This window comes from Ochotona princeps, chromosome 13 (assembly GCF_030435755.1).
Source record: "Ochotona princeps isolate mOchPri1 chromosome 13, mOchPri1.hap1, whole genome shotgun sequence".
Taxonomy (NCBI): Eukaryota; Metazoa; Chordata; class Mammalia; order Lagomorpha; family Ochotonidae; genus Ochotona; species Ochotona princeps.
This window is the reverse complement of record NC_080844.1, coordinates 49871428-49891434: the sequence shown is the minus strand read 5'-3', so window position 1 is coordinate 49891434 and position 20007 is coordinate 49871428. Positions and strand designations below refer to the sequence as shown.

Genomic DNA, 20007 nt, shown 5'->3' with positions numbered 1-20007 from the left:
AGGTTACTCAGCCTTCACTGTACTCGCTTGCTCATTCTGGAGACAGCTCAATTTGCACAGCAGAGTGCCTGTCCTTCACAACAGTTTACCCGATAGCTTATGAAGAACCAGGCAAGAGGAATGTACAGGCTGCTAACGCAAAGAAATGGCAAATGTTTAAGAAAATAAAAATTCTCATTACCCCTCGTTGATCATTACATACAATATACATGTAATTAACACACTACACTCCTGAACTACATACAATTTTAAAATGCCAATAATAAAAAGTAAAGGGAGGAAAACAGATGGACATTCCTTATTTCAATTCCAGCGCATTTTCGTCTCTACAGCATTTTAAAGATTTTATGTATTTCCATTTGTTTATCTGAAAGGGAGAGACAGAGATAGAAAGCAATCTTCCATCCTCCACTTTACTCCCCAAGTGGGTTAAAATATTTGGGGATGGGGCAGCTGGAAGCCAGTAGCCTGGAACCCAATCTAGATCTCCCACATTGAGGGGAGAACTCCAACACTTCAGTCACCATCTGTGACTCTCAAATGTGTTAGCAGGAACCCAGAAACAGAAGTGGGGCCATGATGTGAATTCAGCTACTGCAACATGGGGTGCAAAAGGGCCCCAGGTGGGTTATAGACCGGTAGGCCAAATGCCTGCCATGGTTTATCATCTACTCTTTGTCATGTAGAAACTCAGTTCTACATATATTATTATTATCATTATTATTATTATTTAAAGATTTGTCTATTTTTATTGCAAAGTCAGATACACAGAGAGGAGGAAAGACAGAGTAGAAGATCTTTCATCCACTGATTCACTCCCCAAGTGAGCTGCAATGGCTAGAGCTGAGCCGATCCAGAGCCAAGAGCCAGGAACCTCTTCCGGGCCTCCCACACGGGTGTAGGATCCCAAGGCTTTGGGCCGTCCTCGACTGCTTTCCCAGGCTACAAGCAGGGAGCTGGATGGGAAGTGGAGCTGCTGTGATTAATACTGGCGTCCATATGGAATCCCGACATGTTCAAGATGAGGACCTTAGCCACTAGGCCACCATGCTAGGACCCTACACATATTATTCTGCTCTAAAAATAAAAAATAAGTGTTCTGCCTTCATTATAGCCACTAGTAAATCTATAATTTACTCATTAAAATAGGTAAAGAATCATCTTGTTAATTCCAGGTACTTTTCTACCACTTAACCATCCCCACAATATGCACACAAATTTACTGTCTTTTTTTAATGGATATAATTCCTTCTGAAGAGAGTTTACATTTTTTGAGTCTCAATGGGCATATTCTGTATAACAGGAAACTTCCTATTAGGCAAGATGTTTGGACAGGGATTGTTATTTAGGTAGTAATTCCAACTAGAGCAGACTACATTTTCCAAAACAATCAAGTAGGTTCAAGAATGTGTGTAAGTGTGTGTGTGTGTGCGTGTGTACATATACACATACATATTATGTGAAGTGAAATTAGCGAGGCACAGAAAGAAAGGCAAATAGTAGATGATCTCATTTATTTACAAGGTCACCAGATTTATTAATCATCATTGCGCTTCACTGATCGATGAGTAAGAGAATGAGGCTATGGGGAAAGGGCTTTTCATCAACCGGTGTCCCAGAAGGGAGATGAGAGGGCTTTGTTTCTTACACAAATTACAGATTCTTTTCTCCATGCCCAAGTTCCTTCCTCATCACAGCCAGAGCTGACCTTGCCAGGTGCTCTGCTACCCATGAAAGTCATAGAAAACCTTTCCCCAGACTCAACATCAAATACAGAGGATGCCCATGAACTGAAGCACCTGCAGACACAGTCACATGTACTCCGCTTCAGGGCAAGCAGGTTTTCAGGGGAACAAAAATCTTGAACAACAACATCATGCAGCAAGTTTTCAGGGGAATACTCTGAGCAGGAAACTTCACACCACCTGGAGATGAGCTGTGGGTGAGCAAGAGAGAGCTGAAGAGACTCAGGAAGAAACACAGCAAAGCCCTAACAGCTTCACTGGCAGATACCAGTCTTTTTGATAAAAATCTAATAATCTGTGTGATATTGGTTGTCACAAGTGGCTAACAACTACTTTGGCTAGCTAATGGCCCAAGGTGAAGCCAAGAGCAGTTTCTACTGTAACTGTCTAGCATATACAGACATGATTGATTCAGAGAGAATTATGAGTACAATAAAAGTTTCAAGGAACATTTCCTCCTTCATGCATATAACCCACAATATAAACCTGTTCCTGGTTATTGTGGCTTTTTTTTGCCACTGAGTTTCATTGGTCTTCATGCCTTGCAGCAAAGACCTACCCCCGCCCCCAGCATAAATGGGGAACATGTCTGGGGAAATTCCTTGGGATGGAGTAATGGGAAGCCCTTTTTCTTTCTTTGTCTTCATTTTTAAATGAAGTGGAAGTGTCAAGCAGAAAGTTCAAGTAATTACTATAATAACCGGTAATATTCATCACAAGGCAAGCAGGTGCATGCTGTGCAGGAGAGTGTTAACACAGAGCTGAAGTTGCCATCCATAGGAAGGTCTGTGTGTGAGGCTGCTCTTGGACTGATCTCTGGGATGTTGACTCTGGGAGTGCTTGCTGTCAACAGCTAACCAACAAGTGCGTTTGGCTCTACCTCATGTGTTTGTGCTGGAAACTCTTGCAAGTTTATGTCTACCTACCCCAGTTTTCACAGTGTAAATCTTTTCCCTTGGAACATTTTGCTGTTAATGCTTTCATAGGCATCTAGGCAACTATACATTAAGCCTTGTGAATCCTTACAGTAAATTCAGTGGCCCAGGGGGTTGGTTTTAGGAACTCTCTGATTGAAACATGTATCCAATTTGATAATCAAAGATTCCAATTATTATCTTAACAATGGAAAACTTGACATTGATAAATTGATAAGGAAATTGACCAATGCCAGATATTTAAAATAAGGATGTGATCAGAATCTGAGCACAAGCCTTGGCTTCTGAAGGCCTGGCATGCTACCCAAGTGGGCTGGCGACCTGATGCTTTGGGCATGCAGTGATTGTATTTGGTGAGCATGGTTATCATCATTTTGCCTATTAATGGCCCACTTGTATCAATGCCTCCCATTCCCCCTCAGAAGGTAAATTGTATAACGGCAGGACTACAGCTACCTTGTCCCCTCACACATTTTAAAAATCATCATGGGCATGGCAGGGTAGCCTAGCAGCTAAGGTCCTCATCTTTCACACATTGAGATCCCTTATGGGTGCAAGTTGTAATCCTGCACCTCCATTTCCTATCCAGTTCCCTGCTTGTGATGTGGAAAAGCAGTCAAGGATGGCCCCAAACCTTGGAACCCTGCATCCACATGGGAGACCTGGAAGAGGCTCCTGGCTCCTGGCTTCAGATCAACTCAGTTCTGGCCATGGTGGCCACTTGGGGAGTGAATTGGCAGACAGAAGATCTTCCTTTCTGTCTCTCCTCCTCTTTGTATATCTGGCTTTTCAGTAAAAATAAGTAAATCTTTAAAAAAAAGAAATTATATATTTGTTGAATAAATTATGGAACAGTCATTTTTTTTGGGGGGGTCATTTTTCTTTTCTATAACAGCTCACTAAAGCAAAATCACAGAATCTTAAACACAGAAAACAACAAAGAATAATTCACCTCTGGGTTACAGACTGGCACTTTAGGCAAATAATTGATGTGTTGATAGACTCCAGGTCTCCTCCCATACTTGCCCTTCATGGTTGGTCCCTGTACTAGTACCAAGCTAGGAGTGCCGATAGCTTATAAAGGCCCTCTTAGGTGTGGGTTGCTTCCCCAGGGCAGGTTAAACCATCACTGTATCCTTAAGAGCAAAGATGCTCCTTGCCTTCACAGAGACTTCCTAAAAAGTGATCATTCTCACCATACAGAGCATATTATTCAAAAATCATCATAGAGTATTGGCACTCCATGTTTTTTTCTTAGTTTTGTTTTCCATGATTTCATTAACCCACAGTCAACCATAGCTTACAAACTAGAAAATAGAAAATCCCAGTAACAAACAATCCATAAAGTTTACTGCATGCTGTGTTGTAAGATCTCATGCTATACCATCCTGAACACTTTGTCCAGTGTATCTATAATGCATATGTTACCTGCCCATTGGTTTACAGTAGTAAAAATATAACATGATTTAGTACTATCCCTGAGCTCATGTATCTGCTACAGGTCTTTATATATATTAACGCCACCGCAGGACAGGGGTAAAAACTGTACATGTAAGAACATTAAGTCATTAGCCCCTCGAATACCACCAATAAAGATGAGAACACAAGTTCAGCCATTTAATGACATGTTATTGATATTCTGTATCCCAAAGACACAAAATTTAAGTTTCAATTGTCATGTGTCAAGTTTCAGGATGGTGAGCATACAAAATGAGGGGTAGGGCTTCTGGTACAGTGGGGTACACCCAGGGTGCATTCTGGGAGGTAGCAGATGACGGCTCAAGCTTGTGTTCCTTCTACCCACTTGGGAGACCATGATAGATCTCTGGGCTCCTGTATTTGGCCTGATCCAGTCCTGGCTATCACAGACATATAGGGATTGATCTAGTAGATGGAAGATCTGTCTCTTACTTTGTTTCTTTCTCTTTCATGTAGATAGAAATAAACATTTCAAATATAGCATACTATTTCAGAATTTTAGCTCTTGTTTCAGTTTGTGCCAAGGATTGTCCAAAAACGATGGTTCTAAAACAACCAATAAAATTTGCAGAGTTCTTACCATTGTTTATAACATAATGCCCTTGCTGTAATCTTGGTTACAGATATTAAGTTACTTTGTGTGCTTTCAGTTCTACATCTAAAACATTCTAAATATATGTTTATTTAATCCTTCCTTAGATCTTCCAACAGTGAGAATGATATCTTTGATTTGTGGTAGGAAAACAAGACTAGGACCACCAACTACAAGAGTTTCTACTTGTTACATTTTTAGGATTCTCCAAAGCAAACAGGAGAAATGTCTGCCTGTTAGGTGTCTGCATGTACACCCATCGCAATAGAACAGTGCTAAAAAGGGCTTGATTAGTAATGTGTTAGCCAAACTTTCCAATAAACCATCTATTTCAGCATCAGTAAACTCTGAGACACAGATGAATTTTTTTGAGTTGGGATACTAGAGTGGTCACACTGAACTTGACCTCTGTGTCCAATTCCAGTAAGCCCAGACAGAGAGTGTAAGGAAGTGCAGGGAAGTGAAGACGGGATGGCTCACACTACTTACAAACCACATGCAGGAAGAGGACAGCGGTGTCTGAGCCCAGGTTGTTCTCTGCATAGGCTGTCACTTGGAAGATGCCTGCACTCTTATACACATGCTTGATGCCGTCCTCAATGGGACTGAAGTTGGCATAGGACACGGCAATCCCGTCCCCAAAGTCAAGCTGGATGTTCGTTCTTTGCAGATCACCCTGCAACAAGAAACAGCAGTTGGCTGTTGGAGTCATTCACGTGGTCCAGTCTGATTCCTGGCGCTTTGGGATCCTCTCCTCAGGACTTACAAGTTCACCCAGAGGGCTAAAATACATTGCATACAATCTTAAAGTTCTTACCTGATACCCATCACGTACTACCGGCAGGCATGAGGGGCTTGTTGTCTTCCCTGTATGCCCAAACTGGAACAACCTGAGTCACTGTGACTCTGGCAACAGAAAAGTTATTGATAGCAAAAGTCAAGAGCTTCACTGTCTCCCTCATATCTGGTTAAATCCTTACTCTCTTTGGTTGATATAAAGAGTCATCATAGCAATAGTTCATAGTCAAGCAGTGTCTTCACAGTTCAGAATTACAGAGGATAATATTATTCTCACTTTACAAATGAGAAGAAAAGCAGCAGACCACTCTAATAGCTAGCAGCAGAAGACAACTTTCAGACACAAGGTGATTTTCTACTGGGGTTTCTGACCCCAGTGCTATGGTTGTGGTTGCCCCTATTTTTGAGTATTTATTACAATGTCCGAAGAACTATGCTAATCACTTAACACAAATCAGAGCACTTCAAAATGACTTGTGGAAAATGGAATTAGAAGATAAGTTTATTTTGGGGACCAACATTATTTAAATCCTTCAAAGATCTTCAAACAGGTCCCTGAAAATTGTATACGACAAAAACATTGTGTATCCATTGCAAAACATGTTTTCTCCAAATTAAAATTTACATTTTAATTCCATTTTCCATGGACCTTCTGAAGTCTGCCTATATTGTATAATGCCACCTCCAAATAATAATATATGATTGTAGGATTATTCCTATTCTACATATATATATTGCATGCATCTAAATTGCATCGCTGTTGTCTCCCATCCAAGTACTAACCAGGCCTGACCCTGCTTAGCTTCCAAGATCAGATGAGATCGGGCGCGTTCAGGGTGGTATGGCCATAGACACATCTCTGTTGTCTTGTTAAGAGCTTCCTAGGCATATCCCTTTCTTCCTTGAAGCCCCTTTTGATCATCCCAATTGACAGATAACTCTACCTTTTGAAAGGCACAGAGCTCCTTGTTATTGCCTGGTGGAAGGATGTGAGTGGTTCAGCTGAACACACCTTAATACTTCACGCTGAAGTTTCTTAAGAGCCATTGTTAGTTAAACTCCATCCTTCCTGTCCCTCTTCCAATTCTACTGGGCCCACAATTTACTTGAACTTTACAATGAACTTGATCTTGAAACAAAGACACTGGATGAAGAATAAGCACTCCCTGTTCATGGACAAAGATGGATAACAGATTAGAGAGAAAGGCATTGCTTTGGAATTATGAGCCAATCCTTCTGCACGGTGAAGTGTACTGATCACAGTTTCACTTTTCATCTCCTTCTCCATGGCAACCCAGATGTGAGTGAAATATTGATAGGTGTTTTCTTGCCCCCACACAATGTCAACTACCCTTGAGTTTATGAATATAAATTAAAGTGGAAATGAACTAGATGTAATTCAAATGGATAGGATCATGGTTCTTCATACCCATTCAGGAAAAGGCTTTTACAGCCTTGGTGCTGGAAACTCCCTAGTGGAAATGTGATAATGACCCCTCTGAATCTTTAAGTTGCTTAATTCAAACACCTGGTGTCAGTGAAGGCCAAAGAATCTGTCAACCCAGGATAAGGAACCTTCACTGTCCTGTCCGGTGTGGTCCTGACTTGAAAGGTTTCTGAAATACTCATCCTAGTGGAAAAAAATTAAAGCCTCCTGGCCTGCTTTGCTCCTGGGGGAATTTCAAGAGCACAGAGCAATTTGCATACAAATTTAGAAGGCTTTGTCCATCAGGCAGGCCTTGCAGCTCCACCACTGGAGTTAGCCAGAGGCTCTGAAATGTTCCTGGTTGGGGAAGCAAGGAGCAGAAACAGACATGAGAGCTATTTCCATCCTAAAATGCATTACGCAGTCTGATTTTACTGTCCAAATTGCAGAAGACATTAAAAAGACACTAAAAAGTGAACTAATAGAGCAGGTAGCTGATGGAAAAGCAACTAATAAAATATTCTTTACAAAGTTTAAAACATTTCATAATTTCCCCCTTCCCTCTGTTCTTACTTTCAAGACTTTTTCAGGCTTTGTGGGGATCGTCAAAATAGTGGGATTAGGGTTAGGTTAAACCAAATGAGGTTGTAAAAACACAACAGATGAAATACGAATTTATTTTTTGGATAAGCTTTCACAGAACTTAAAGAAAAACTTAAATATATCCATAACTTCATGCCCAGAGACAAATGTGGTCCCCATTGCAGACTGGGATGAATGGCTCATAGCCCCTAAATGCCCTTGGCTTTCTCATCCCTGGCTGTCTACTGTCCAAAAGTCTAAGCTTCTTGCCACTGACATTTCTGTAGTGGCCTGTGGGAACACAAGATCTTTCTTGTCTTCCCTCTGTAGAAAAAGGAGTTGGCTGGCATGGTGTGAATTCTGACCTCAGAGACCCACATAGGCACCTACCTCCTCCATGAGGATGATGAAAGTTGCGTTGTGTCCCTGCTCTGCCACCAGGCGCCCATCGGTCGTCACCACATGGAGGCCCCGAGGAGCTTTTCCAGGACACAGCTGGGCCTTGGCAGTATACTTGTCCCGGAGTCCATCTGTGCAGTTGTTGGAGACTATCCTCCGGTACCTGAAGAGAATTGACAATCAACAGCGGTATTGTTTGTGCTGTGTATGTGTGTGTGTGTAGAGAGAGTACAACACAGCAAGAATAAGACTGACACTACATCCAGCTGCCCCTAAAAGCCAAATCTAAAAGAAGACTTCCATCTGTGAATCTAGACAAATGCTGAAGAGCTGCAATCCCTTCCCCCGCCCCTGCCCCGTTCAGAAGAGCCATTCCTTACACATCATTATTGATCCTACCTGGGGAGCCACAGATCACATCAGTGTCTAAAGCCACCAAGAAAAATCAATGTCTGACTCACACACAACAGAGGAAACGGCAGACTACTTGGGGGGTGGCCAGGCGGTGGTAAGCAGGAAGAGAAGTGCTTTTGTAAGTAAGCAAGGGCCTGAGCTGTTTCCCTGGGGCTACCCCCAACTTTTCCAGTATCAGAAGGCAGGTAGAATAGCAAACGTTTGAGTCTCACTAGCTAAGAGGCTTCCTTTCTGTCTTTTCTCCACCCCCAGGACATTAGTCCTCCCCCAAAATCTAACTGGGCTGTTAGAGCCACTGAGCTACCTCATAGGATATTTTCTCTTCTTAATATTTCGTTTCCTACTCAATTCAAATGCCAGTGCAGAAGCACAAGCTGGATATTAATTCAATCCTATTGAAGAGGATTGAGGAGGTGGGCATGGAAATACTTTTCTACAAAGTGCCAGGAGCTGTGACAATAGCATCATTGTGTAGAATGATTTCATTTCACCTTCATGCTTACTGATCCCAGCATGGGAATTCAAGCCAACAGTCTGCCTGCAGTCCCAGCCTGTGTGATCAACATCATTTCCATCTGATAGCCAGTATTAATCAATGCTCTAGCTAAAATTACATTTAGTAAATAGAACATCACCACTAAAACCACCCTCATCAACAGCATCACATCATGCTTTCTTTCATCCTCTATGTCAGGAATAATTATCCAAGCCAAGTATGTTGCCTTCGTCTCATGGACTTGAGGAGAGAGATGGCCAAATTCCTCTAGAATGGTATTGGTCCTACAGTAAACCTGACAATGTCTCCTGGGGTCCCCACAGTACCCCCATTTAGAGATCTTAAAGGACTATAAAGTTAATATAACTGCAGTTACTATCCGTAGTTACTGCTCAGATAAAATTGCCATGTATCCTCTTGATGATACACGGCCCTCTACAATGACAGATTCTAACAGGAATGACACCATGTGTAAGGTCTTCCAAAAACGAAGGCATCCCAATCCCAGATCTCCCCAGTCAGAGGCTGCATTGGAACAACAGCACCAGGTGATACGTGGGACTATTCAAACTTGAGAAGTTCTTTCTTAAGCCACCCATCCACTTGGCAATTCTCTTGTAGGTCATGAGGAATGCAGAGAAGAGCTGACACCACATCTCTTGGGAACCCTTGTCAAGCATTTGTGAATGATGGTTAAATGGACAAAAAAAGAAGTATACATGTGATTGGAGAATTATTAGCAATGCACAGTATCCTGGGAGTTTCTAACATGCGAATTGTTCGATTTTCAGCATTGGTATCTTAGAGCGTCAGGGCACGCATCACTAAAGAGTATCATATGTGCATATTACTCACAATAGTTTTCTGTGCTTCAGGCCCAAGAAACAAGGAAGCACCTATTTTAAGACAGAGCTTCCTAATCAAATAATAATAATTAGTGTCCATTAGAGGCAAATGGCAGAAGCACTGAAATCTGGTGACTGGACAATTCTGATGTTCCTCAAAATGAGCATTTTCAGTAAAGAGCTCATGTGTTCCCCAGAAGTCACCTGCCACAAACACACCGTCTGTATATTCCATATCCTTCAATATTGTTATTCTCTAAATATATTTTTCTATATATCTACTTATCTCTGTCCACAGCACTGCCCTCCTTAAATTCAACCACAGGGCAATGGAAAAACTGTGAGTTGAGTTTGTTCAGGCATTTCACTTACCCAGTGCTGTTAAGGTAGCTTTGGCCCAGGCTGCAATCCTTCGATGGGGATGCTGGATTATACCAGAAAGCAGGGACACACTGGCTTTCTCCATGTCTCTCATAGCCATAGTCACTGTCAGGAAAAAGAAATAATGATTTCCATGTGCCAATGCTACAATGTCCAGAAACACAGAGAAATTCACTAGTTCCTATTGCCTTCTGAAGGGTTACATCACACATTGATTGAAATACCCTTAAGATGGCAATTCATCTTACTCAAAAATGGATTTTTCTTCTTTATTTATTTGTGTATTTTAGAGAGAGTGCATGAGCAAGAATGAAAGCAAGAGATAGAAGAGAAAGAGTGCATTGTGAAGAGACAGAAATGATGTGCAGGAGTCAAGTGGCACATCCAGGTAGTCCAACATGGGATGCAGGCATGCTAACCATTGTCCTTTTATTACTAGGCCAACTGATTTGCCTCTGTATTTTTAAAGTCGAAATGACACAAAGTCATCCATATTCCGGCCTATAGAGAAAAAACGGTGAAAATTCTAGGCTTAAAACGGTACATTCAGGTAGGTGTCATGTGTGCTCAATGTTTAAAAAGTTTATTTTGGATCATAACAATGTTTCTGAAACGAGTAAATGACAACTGAGATGACATCTTAAAGGTCAAGAGATTGAATAACATATTCAATATATGTTGTTTCAGAATTGATTTTAAAGATTGACATTTTTCCCTACAAACTCAAACATAAATATGCATGTGCTTTCACATACACACAGCCATTCAAAGGTTTCCTTACACAACACGGACCTCTATTTCTCTAAACACTCTAAAAGTAAATGCTTTGGATCTCTAAAACTAAAAGGAAACTAAACTAACTGTAGCTCTTTCCTGTATTTCTGCAAATTCAAGCCATAATAAAATGAAGGGGAAAAAAGCAGGTATGATTCCCTTGTCCATTGTTCTCTACTGAAAAAAGAAGAGATCACAGAGCAATGTTGGAGAGGATGCCCCATTCCAAGTCCAAGCAGTGTTTCCCTACTTCTTGGAGTTTTACAGACTTCCAGGTGTGTAATGTCAAGGTAGAAAATGAACAATAAAGAGTGTAAGAGGGATTGCTGATCTTGTACCCAGCCAGAGGTCACTAAGGGTGGCTTCTCTGGCAAGAGAATGCATGCTTCCAAGTCAAGCCTGTGTAAGCATCCCCTGAAAGCCACAGACTAGGAAGAACAGTCTAGATGTTTGAATTTTGATCCATGGGATGTTAACGATGCACAAGACAGCAGGAAAAACCACTGATTCAGCACGCACCCTCCTTTCTCTTTCTGCTCCCACATCTGCTGAGCCAAGATTTTGTGACAGTCAAATAAAAACACAGGCAAATTATTTAGATCTATATCTAGGATATGAATGCAGGAGAGATGGAGATAAAAATTTAATTCTGCATTTATTTTTCACTCAATATACACTCTTTCAGATACGACAAGTCCTGTCCATGAAGGAATTTTCTGCTCTGGGGGGAGACAAGGATGATATACCACAAATTCATCTAAAGAGTAGAATAATGCAAGATAAAGTACATTAACAGCATGGTGAAGAAGTGCCAAGGAGAATACATATACTTTCTACTCAGTTTGACTCCCACCCCACTTTCTCATGTTTCTTCCAACAAACCTCCTATCTGAGAGCTCCTGGCCAACACTTCCAACTGTACTTGTATGTTATGTTCTGGGCTTAAAACACTCCCCCTTTTGTATTTGATAATCTCCTATTCATTTTTCTTTAACATCAAGGTCATACAATGCTATTCCTGATTTCTCATACAAACCTTTGGGACCACCCTGAATTGGAAATTATAAAGTGGTAGCTACTAAAGAGTAGGAATCTTAGTCTTACAACACTATACAAACCTACAACAGTACCCAGGACAGGGATGTTAATAATGATTTAAAGAGTGAACATTCCAATTGCATCAGTAAACAATCATACTAAATTAGCCATCGCATTGGTTATGTCTCTTCAGGAAGACTGGGAGCCCACAATTCATTGGTACAATAATGAGGACCACAGAGAGTACCCCCTGGAGCTCATCAGAAACCTATGGAGTGAGTCCTAGCTGTGATAGACACATGGACTACAAAGAGACCAGCTTTGACACGAATGTGTTTAAATGAAAGTGGAAGGAAGGCAAGACAGAGACATGTTGGCCAAGCAAATATTTTCCCAAGCCTCTTAATCAACTACAGATCTCCCAGTCTGACAGTTCATAAGGACTCAAGGCTGCGCCAGCCTGAACAGCTTTTGTGAGCTAACTGGTACAATCTCAGGAATTCTGCATGTTAATTAACAGTTGTTGAAATTGGTATCAAAATTAAATCACATGAAAATTTAACTATAAAAATTATATCAAATGGGTATGAATATCCCAAACACATTAATTAATAATTGCTGAATTTTATTACCATATAATATAGACTATATTACATATAAATATTAAATTTTGCTATTTTTGTGCTCTTGAGATTACATACATCCATGTACCTGCATAGTGAGAATCATATATAGCATATATTATTAGATGTTATTACAATAATAATAACATATAATGTGCTATCACCTGTGTCTTCCCAATTCTGTATTTCCTGAGGTTAGGTTGGTATCTTAAATTTTTCTAGATGGGGTATATGTCCAGCAATCAGCATTTATTTGTTTGTTCTTAGAGAGCAGATAGTTAAGTATTGCCAGCACACTTTCCCCCCCAAACATTCTCTTTCTAAGGATTATTTGTCCTCAGAAACCCTAAACTCTAGTGTGTCTGCACAAGTTACAGAAAATTCCTGATTGCTTTATGAGGTGAACCTGGTGAATGTCCTGTGCTCTCAGCAATACGGATATTTGTGAGGGACGGATGTTCTCTGAGGCAGCACTGGGAGGGAGAGAGATATCTTCATGTTCTCTACTAAAGGCAACCATCTTTAGCAGCTCTATTTGGTCCTGCTACTTGCTGTAATAAAGAAGGCGAATCAGGCATACTGTTGTGCCCCCAAAGAGTAAGCTCACCTTATTAATATTTAACAGTATTTACAGAAACAGGCTGCCCCAAACTATGGTCTTATTAATTAATTTCTGCTGAATGTATATTAAAACCATCCCTCCTGCTCAACTTCCTTCCCCACTCCAAAGTCTGCATGGTTGCCAGAAGCCAGCAGATCCAGCTGCTGATCCAGCTTCCCAGGAATGGGATTCTTCTGTGAATTGTGAGGAATGGATAGAACATACCAGAAGGTCTGATCTGCCTCAGGAAAGTGTACTGCCACAGAGTCTGCAAACCCACAGGTCGATTCTTGCAAAAAGAAAAAAAAAGTCACCTCTGTGGCTTTCTTGGCTATAAAGCTTCCAAATTTCTAAAAGTTTAGCTGAAAATTTGGTCATTTCCCAGAAACTGGTCCCATACAGGGAAAAGTCTTAGATCCTAAAAGAGCAGCAGGCAGGAGGGTCTGCAAATCCAAACTCCTTTGAATACCAGAAAAGGAAAGAATATATACATTTCTCAGGTCTAATTTGCTCACTTGGTAGACTAAAAAGAAAAAGCCGGAAGAGCAGACCTGACTTGCCAAAGACCACGCAGCCCTCTGGGGCAGAGGTGAGAATCACTGTGCAGCACAAGCGTATCACACAGGACACACATTAGCCATCAGGAATGGGCCCCTGGCTGCCAGGAATGACATCTGAAGCTTCTTTGATCAAAGAAGATGTATATTTCGTCTAGACATGCTGAAGGGCTTTCCAAATCTCAAGCTACACACAGACCTCCTCTAGCCTCAAGGATCGCATGGCTCCATCCTGTCATCTGGCAGTTCAGATTCCAGGACTAGTTTTGTATGGACAGTACAACATGACGGTGAGGCTGGGATCAGCTGATGGAGGCTCAAAGAACAGACACCTCTGTTATTGACAACCATTGCAAGGGATTAATGATTCACGCATTCAATACTTTAGCTTACAGCTATGGAGAAAATTAAATACGCACACACAGAAATCCACACAGAAAATTAAATCCAACCCGTGTCTGAAATTGTTGCGAAAACTAAACTCGGCAATCATCCTTTGAATATTTCTCCTAATACCTTGTACTCATTTGCCTGACCCCCCTAGCAACCAATAATCTTCTTATTTAACTGTTAGTCCCATGGCAATTACTCTGAAGGACTGCCTACCCATCCATGTACTTGGTAGCAAGTCTGTGTTGCTCCATCAGTACTGCCTACAGGAAGTCTTCCTTGACTGCCATAGCTCTCCGTGATCTCTTTGCTCTTCCTGCCAGGACTATCGCTGCTCAATAACGTCCCATGATCGTGGAAATGGTTTCTGTCTATGCTGTTTAATGTGGTAACTTCCCACCACTGACACTGAGGGACAGAAATTTCAAGTTTATTTCATTTTAATGCAAATAACCACATGTCACTAGTGCCTCCTATAATAGACAGTATAGTTCTGGACCATAAAGTTCAGCACTTAATTATATTCTATTTATTTTTGTTATGCCTTCTTTGAGTGCAATAACTCTGGTTTACACATCATTGACTTGTCCACTATAGAAAAAAGGAAGACATTCTTGTTGGCCTAATGCTAAAGACTGAATGGACGTCAGACCCACTTGAATTCATGTGCCATAGCACGCTGAAATCTCTTCCTGTCTTCTACGTCATAGATGAATTTGTTCAAAGGTTCTTGCACCATGTCGGACATGGTTGGTAAGAACTAAGAGCTAAGGTCTAAGGACTCCAGTCTCAAATTATTATCATCTTAAATGGATGACATATCATCTCCTTTTATTCATCTATAAAATGCTTCTAATAAATGACCGTCCTTCAGGCAGTTATCAAGAAGGCAAGATAATCTCCTTTAGGCTTAGTGTATTTTCTGGTATATAGCAGGTTCCCAGCAGAAGTCATACCTGAGTGAACAGCGGTTGGATGGGTAAGAGTTTAACTTCTGTCCTGACCTGCTTTCTCAGTTATAAAAGCATTTAGGTCTCCCAGAAGGTGACCCCTTCCAGAAGCCCTCATGTGACTCCACATCTTGTGGTCCCTGTTTTTGACAATCTGCTCGTCTCTGACAACATCAGATTGCCGCAAGAATCCATCCCTGGCCTCCTCACCAGGGCCAGGATAGCAGTTACTACACAGGTCTCTCTCTACTGTAAGCTTGGGGCTGGGGGATTTATGAAGCTCTTAAGTGGAAACATCAATATTTATGCAAAATTCATACTTACGACTGATACTCCAGCGAAAAGTAGAGAAAGCCAAATGCATTCTACCAGTAAAAGCTTCTGGGAATCTGTAAAAGCTCGATTTTTTCAAGTGTTGGAGAGAGATGGGTGGAAAATACCCTTCCTTTGAAAAGTCAGGTTACACTTCTCAATTCCTCCACCAAAGAGGAGGTATTCCCTCTTGCCATTTCCTCCAGCTCAAACAGATTAAACTAGGTTATACCTTCTCCCCGCTGTCTCTGAGACATAAACTTGGCCTGGACCAATCAAATGAGCACACTCTGATGTGGCTTAGGGAAACTATTAAGTAGAATGTGCGTGATAACTGCTTGCACTGACTAAGCTGGCACTCTCGATTCCTTGGTAATAGTGCCTCCTGGTAGGGAAGACCACTGGGAAGGGGACAAAGCTATGAAACTTGCTACATACTGACTTCTACCTGGAGCATTAGAAGACAACATCAATCTGTTGGATATTTGTATTTCTCAAATAATAGCTATGTTCCTGGAAGCTGACTTCAAAACAAAGAACATTTCTCAAGTTGTCCTGCAAAACCACGGCAAATAGCCTAGAAATTTCAGAAATCAACAATTGCTTCGTTCATACTTAGAAGTAGTGAAGAGGGGCCAGCAGGGTGAAACAGTAGACTGGATCTCTGCCTTAGGCACTGCCATCCCCATGAGCACTGGTTCATGCCCAGGCTGCCCTACTCCTGATCCAGCTCCCTGGGTCACTACTCCTGAATGCAGTTATGAGCATGATTCAAGTCCTTGGGCACCTGAACTAACGTGCAAGATCTGGAAAAGCTTCTGATTCTTAGCTGTTCGAACCAGCCCAGCTCTGGTCGCGGCAGCCATATGGGGAGAGAAGCAATGAATGGAAAAGTTCTCTCTCTGCCTCTCCCTCTCTGCCTTTAATTGTTGCGGCTCTTGGGTTATGATCATATGCATCTAGCTTTGTCTCCGTGTTACTCTACTTCACACTCAAGCGAGGAGTCTACCTGCTTTTTAATATGAAGTGTGACTGGCTATCGAAATTCAGTATTCACAAATCAACAAAAAGTCCACAAAACTTTAGTGATCAGACCACTACTGCAATTCCAGTACAAGGGGCAGAACGACTTCATTTGATATTATTTCACATTTCATAAAACATTCCATATTAAATTTCATTATAAACAGTAAACCTAGGTCATCTGGGGTTGGGTTTTAATTTTAGGATCATCTAAATTTGGAGACTATTTTTGGAAATGTACAGTGAATCTAAAATCATAAAATCTTGCTTGATTTCTGAGACATGGCAAGATACAAGATAGAGCAAGGAAAGAGGTTAGACCTACATTTGAGCCCAACCCCTCTCTGTTTTATAATCTTGGTCAAGTAGTTTGGATCTAAATGGTTCATTTTCTTCTCATTAAAATGGAACAGTAATGATTTCAACATCACAGGTGGCACCTCTAACAGTGCAAGTGTGAGAACAATAAGGTGTTTGCAAGGCCTTCCTATCCTACCTTTACAGAGTAACTCTAGTAACAGTTCCCAAAGAAGGGTTTAGAAATAGGTTAAGCAATGCCAACATTATGAAGTAAATGGATAACATCCAAAGGTGCTACTTGAAGACATTGCTTATTGGGATTGTAAGCTTGCTAAAAACATGATAGGGACCTAACCTAATCTTGTATCCCACCTAACCCTTGGGTAAAAGATTAACAATCGCAACAGCAGCAGTAACAGCTACCATATGCTATCTGTCTGTTCTGTATACCACTAGGATAAATTCCTTATGCATATTAATGATGTCTGTTCATTCATTTATTAATTCATGCATTCCTCCCTAGGACCCTTTGAGAGCACAAAAATTTTGTCCTGATCAGTGTATGCTAATGGAATTAGTGAAGAAAAAATATTTACAGTACATTTTTTACTCCTCCTCACTTGTGAGGCCTCTTGACTTTGGGTGAGGGACACGAGAATTATGGGGCGTGGCATGTTCAAGAGGTGTGTGCCCTGATGCAATCACACTGCAGAAGAACGCACGAAGGCTGGCATTCATATTATGAATATTCAGGTTGACATAGAAATGTCACAAGCCGTAATTCTGAGTGGCCTGCTGTGCATATTGTATGACTGTTTTGTTGGGTTGTGGTTAATAATTGAAATGTGTTCTCAAGTGCAGAAAGGAGCTGGCATTTTTGAGCACTGGGCGAAGTCACTGTCTTTGACATGACCATCATATGTGGGTGGTGGTTCAAGTCCTGACTGCTCTACTTCCTTTTTGCCTGGGTAAAGTCATGGAGATAGCTAAAGTGCTTGGGTTCCTGCCAGCCATGTGGGACACTTGAATGAAACTCCTGGCTCATGGTTGTGACCTGCCTCAGCCAGTTTGCTGTTATCAGAACAAATTATATCACTAGTACAGAGTGAGAAACCAGAGACGGTTTCCAGAGCAAATCAAGTACAAGAAATGAGCTGCATGAAACGCAGGTGGAAGGAGTCAGGCCACAGCTCAGGGGTAGCTGCCGTGTTTCTGTCTGAATTTACCTCTGCTATTCAACACCACACAAGCCCACACAAGTCTGCACGTGCCCAGCCCCTCCCATGCTTATGGCTCATGCTTTGTCTTTTAACCTGGGACGTACTATGGAAATAATCAAATTGAACCTGAGTTCTTGACAGATACACAGAGTAAGAACCGAGCCAACTGGGATCAAAGTGACATGTATCCATTCCCAGAATTCAGAAGGCTTTTGACCTTCCTAAGAGGAATAAAATTCAGAAATGCTTTGGAACTATTTATCAAATGTCTACAGTGGGCTAGACCCTAGGAATTCAACAATGAGAAAACTCTAAAACTTCTACACACATATCACTGCATGCTATTGGATGGACACACATGTTTCAATTCACTGGAAAAAGGGAATAAATATTGGAAATGTGGAGGCTGAGGTTAGGGTTCTGCCAGCCTCTCATACATCAGTGCTGGCTCCAGTTCGGCTGCTTTGCTTTCCATCCAGCCTCCTACCAATGAGCCTGAGAAGGCAGCAGAAGATGCCCAAGTGCCTGGACTCCTGCCACCCATGTGGGAGACCTGGGTAGAGTTTCTGGCTCCTGGCTTCAGCTTGGCCCAGTCCTGGCCATTGCAGCCATTTGGGGAATGAACCAGCAGATGAAAGATCTCTCTCTCTTTCTCACTGCCTCTCAAATAAATAGATCTTATAGGAAATAATTATTTGGAAAGTGGGGAGTTAACGTCTCTAGTTGAGATTTCAAGTTGTCTTTGAAATGTTGGAGGGGGAAGTTTTAAAGGAAACAATGGTAACAGGGTTCACATGGAAGCCCCACTTGAGTGCAGCCTTCTGGAAGTTACTGCTAGGGCAGAAACTCTCCGTTCTGCCAGTGTCCAACACAAACTCTTCCTGAAGACAAACAGAAGCCCTCTTGGAAATGCTGTCGTGACAGGGTAGAGGTCCTCCTGTGAAGCGTTTCCTCAACCTGTCCTCCTTCTAGCAATACAGACACCTGCCTGGCCTATAACCCGGAGGGCTGGGGCCCTCCTGGGACAGCACACATACCTCCCACCTCTGGGTCCTGCCTTCCTCCTCTGCCCTTACCAGCCTCCCCACCATCAACAGGTCCACATTTGGTCAGAACTGACGAGGAAATGCTTAAGGACTCACCACTCGAAGTCCCAGTCGGCACAGACGCAGGGTTCTGAGACCACAGACCCCGAGCTCTCCCGGCCCAAGGCACACTGAGCTCCTGGCTTGCGTTTCTTGAATATTTTCCTCTCTCCCATAACACAGGGCTCTCCCTTTAAGAGAAAAATTCCATAGTGAGTGAGGAAGAAAAAAAAAACACAAAAGAGATTCTGGGAGCTGCTTTCTCGGCAGGGTGCATTAGCCTTCCAACCCTCTTGTAGTCAGTCTCTATGGCGATCTCACTCCCAGAAACAACCGGGGGATTTGAGAATAAAGGCATTCAGCTTTTACTACCACATGAAAGGGACATGAGGGAGACTGGCCCGCTGTCATCCTCTACCCTGCCAGGCCACTGATGTCCAGATATTCTTGTTTCTTCTCCTTCACAGAAAATGCAAAGGCTCCACCTTTCTCCAGATTACCAGGAAATTGCCTGAGTGGCTCCAGCTGCAACTCTTACAGAAATAAGCCCAGTACTGTAATGGTTTTTACCTCATCTTCAGAGTTAAAACTGAATTTCAGCCACAAAGTTCCTCCCCTTTGGCAAAGACTCATGTTCAACTCCTCCGAATCCCCACTCAAGGACAAAAATAGGAGGAAAATGCATGCAAGTCATAAGGACCCAACGGAGTTGAAGAGTGCAGGAGGTTTCCTAGGTTTCAAAGCAATAGCTATTTGTCATTGCGAGACCCAATCCATCCCTTCCTTCTTTATTGTCAGTCATATTCCTGAGGCCCTGGGGTCCTTATTGCACATTGGCCTGAGTTACACTCTAACTTTCACACAGGAAGGTTAAGATGCACATATCATCGAAGAGGATCCTAGCTACCTGATGTTCATGTAGCATGGACAGAGTTAAATGCCCAAAGTATTGGCATCAACTCTATCCCAGGCATGTCGTTAACCTCAATGAGTCTATAGGATCTCAGGGTGCAAAATGGTCTCAGAATATCACCTGCTGGAC

General features: G+C 42.0%; 1 protein-coding gene across 2 annotated transcripts in view; it reads right to left on the bottom strand.

The window, feature by feature from the left end:
* Nucleotides 1-20007, bottom strand: part of SORCS3 (sortilin related VPS10 domain containing receptor 3) — a 567293-nt gene that overhangs the window by 27510 nt on the left and 519776 nt on the right. For both annotated transcript variants that reach the window (XM_004580224.4, XM_058671671.1), the window contains 4 exons: nucleotides 19023-19156; nucleotides 10084-10197; nucleotides 7948-8119; nucleotides 5241-5427 (listed from right to left, as the gene is read on the bottom strand). In XM_004580224.4, the coding sequence (XP_004580281.3) occupies nucleotides 5241-5427; nucleotides 7948-8119; nucleotides 10084-10197; nucleotides 19023-19156 (607 nt within the window). The remainder of the gene's footprint in view (nucleotides 1-5240; nucleotides 5428-7947; nucleotides 8120-10083; nucleotides 10198-19022; nucleotides 19157-20007) is intronic.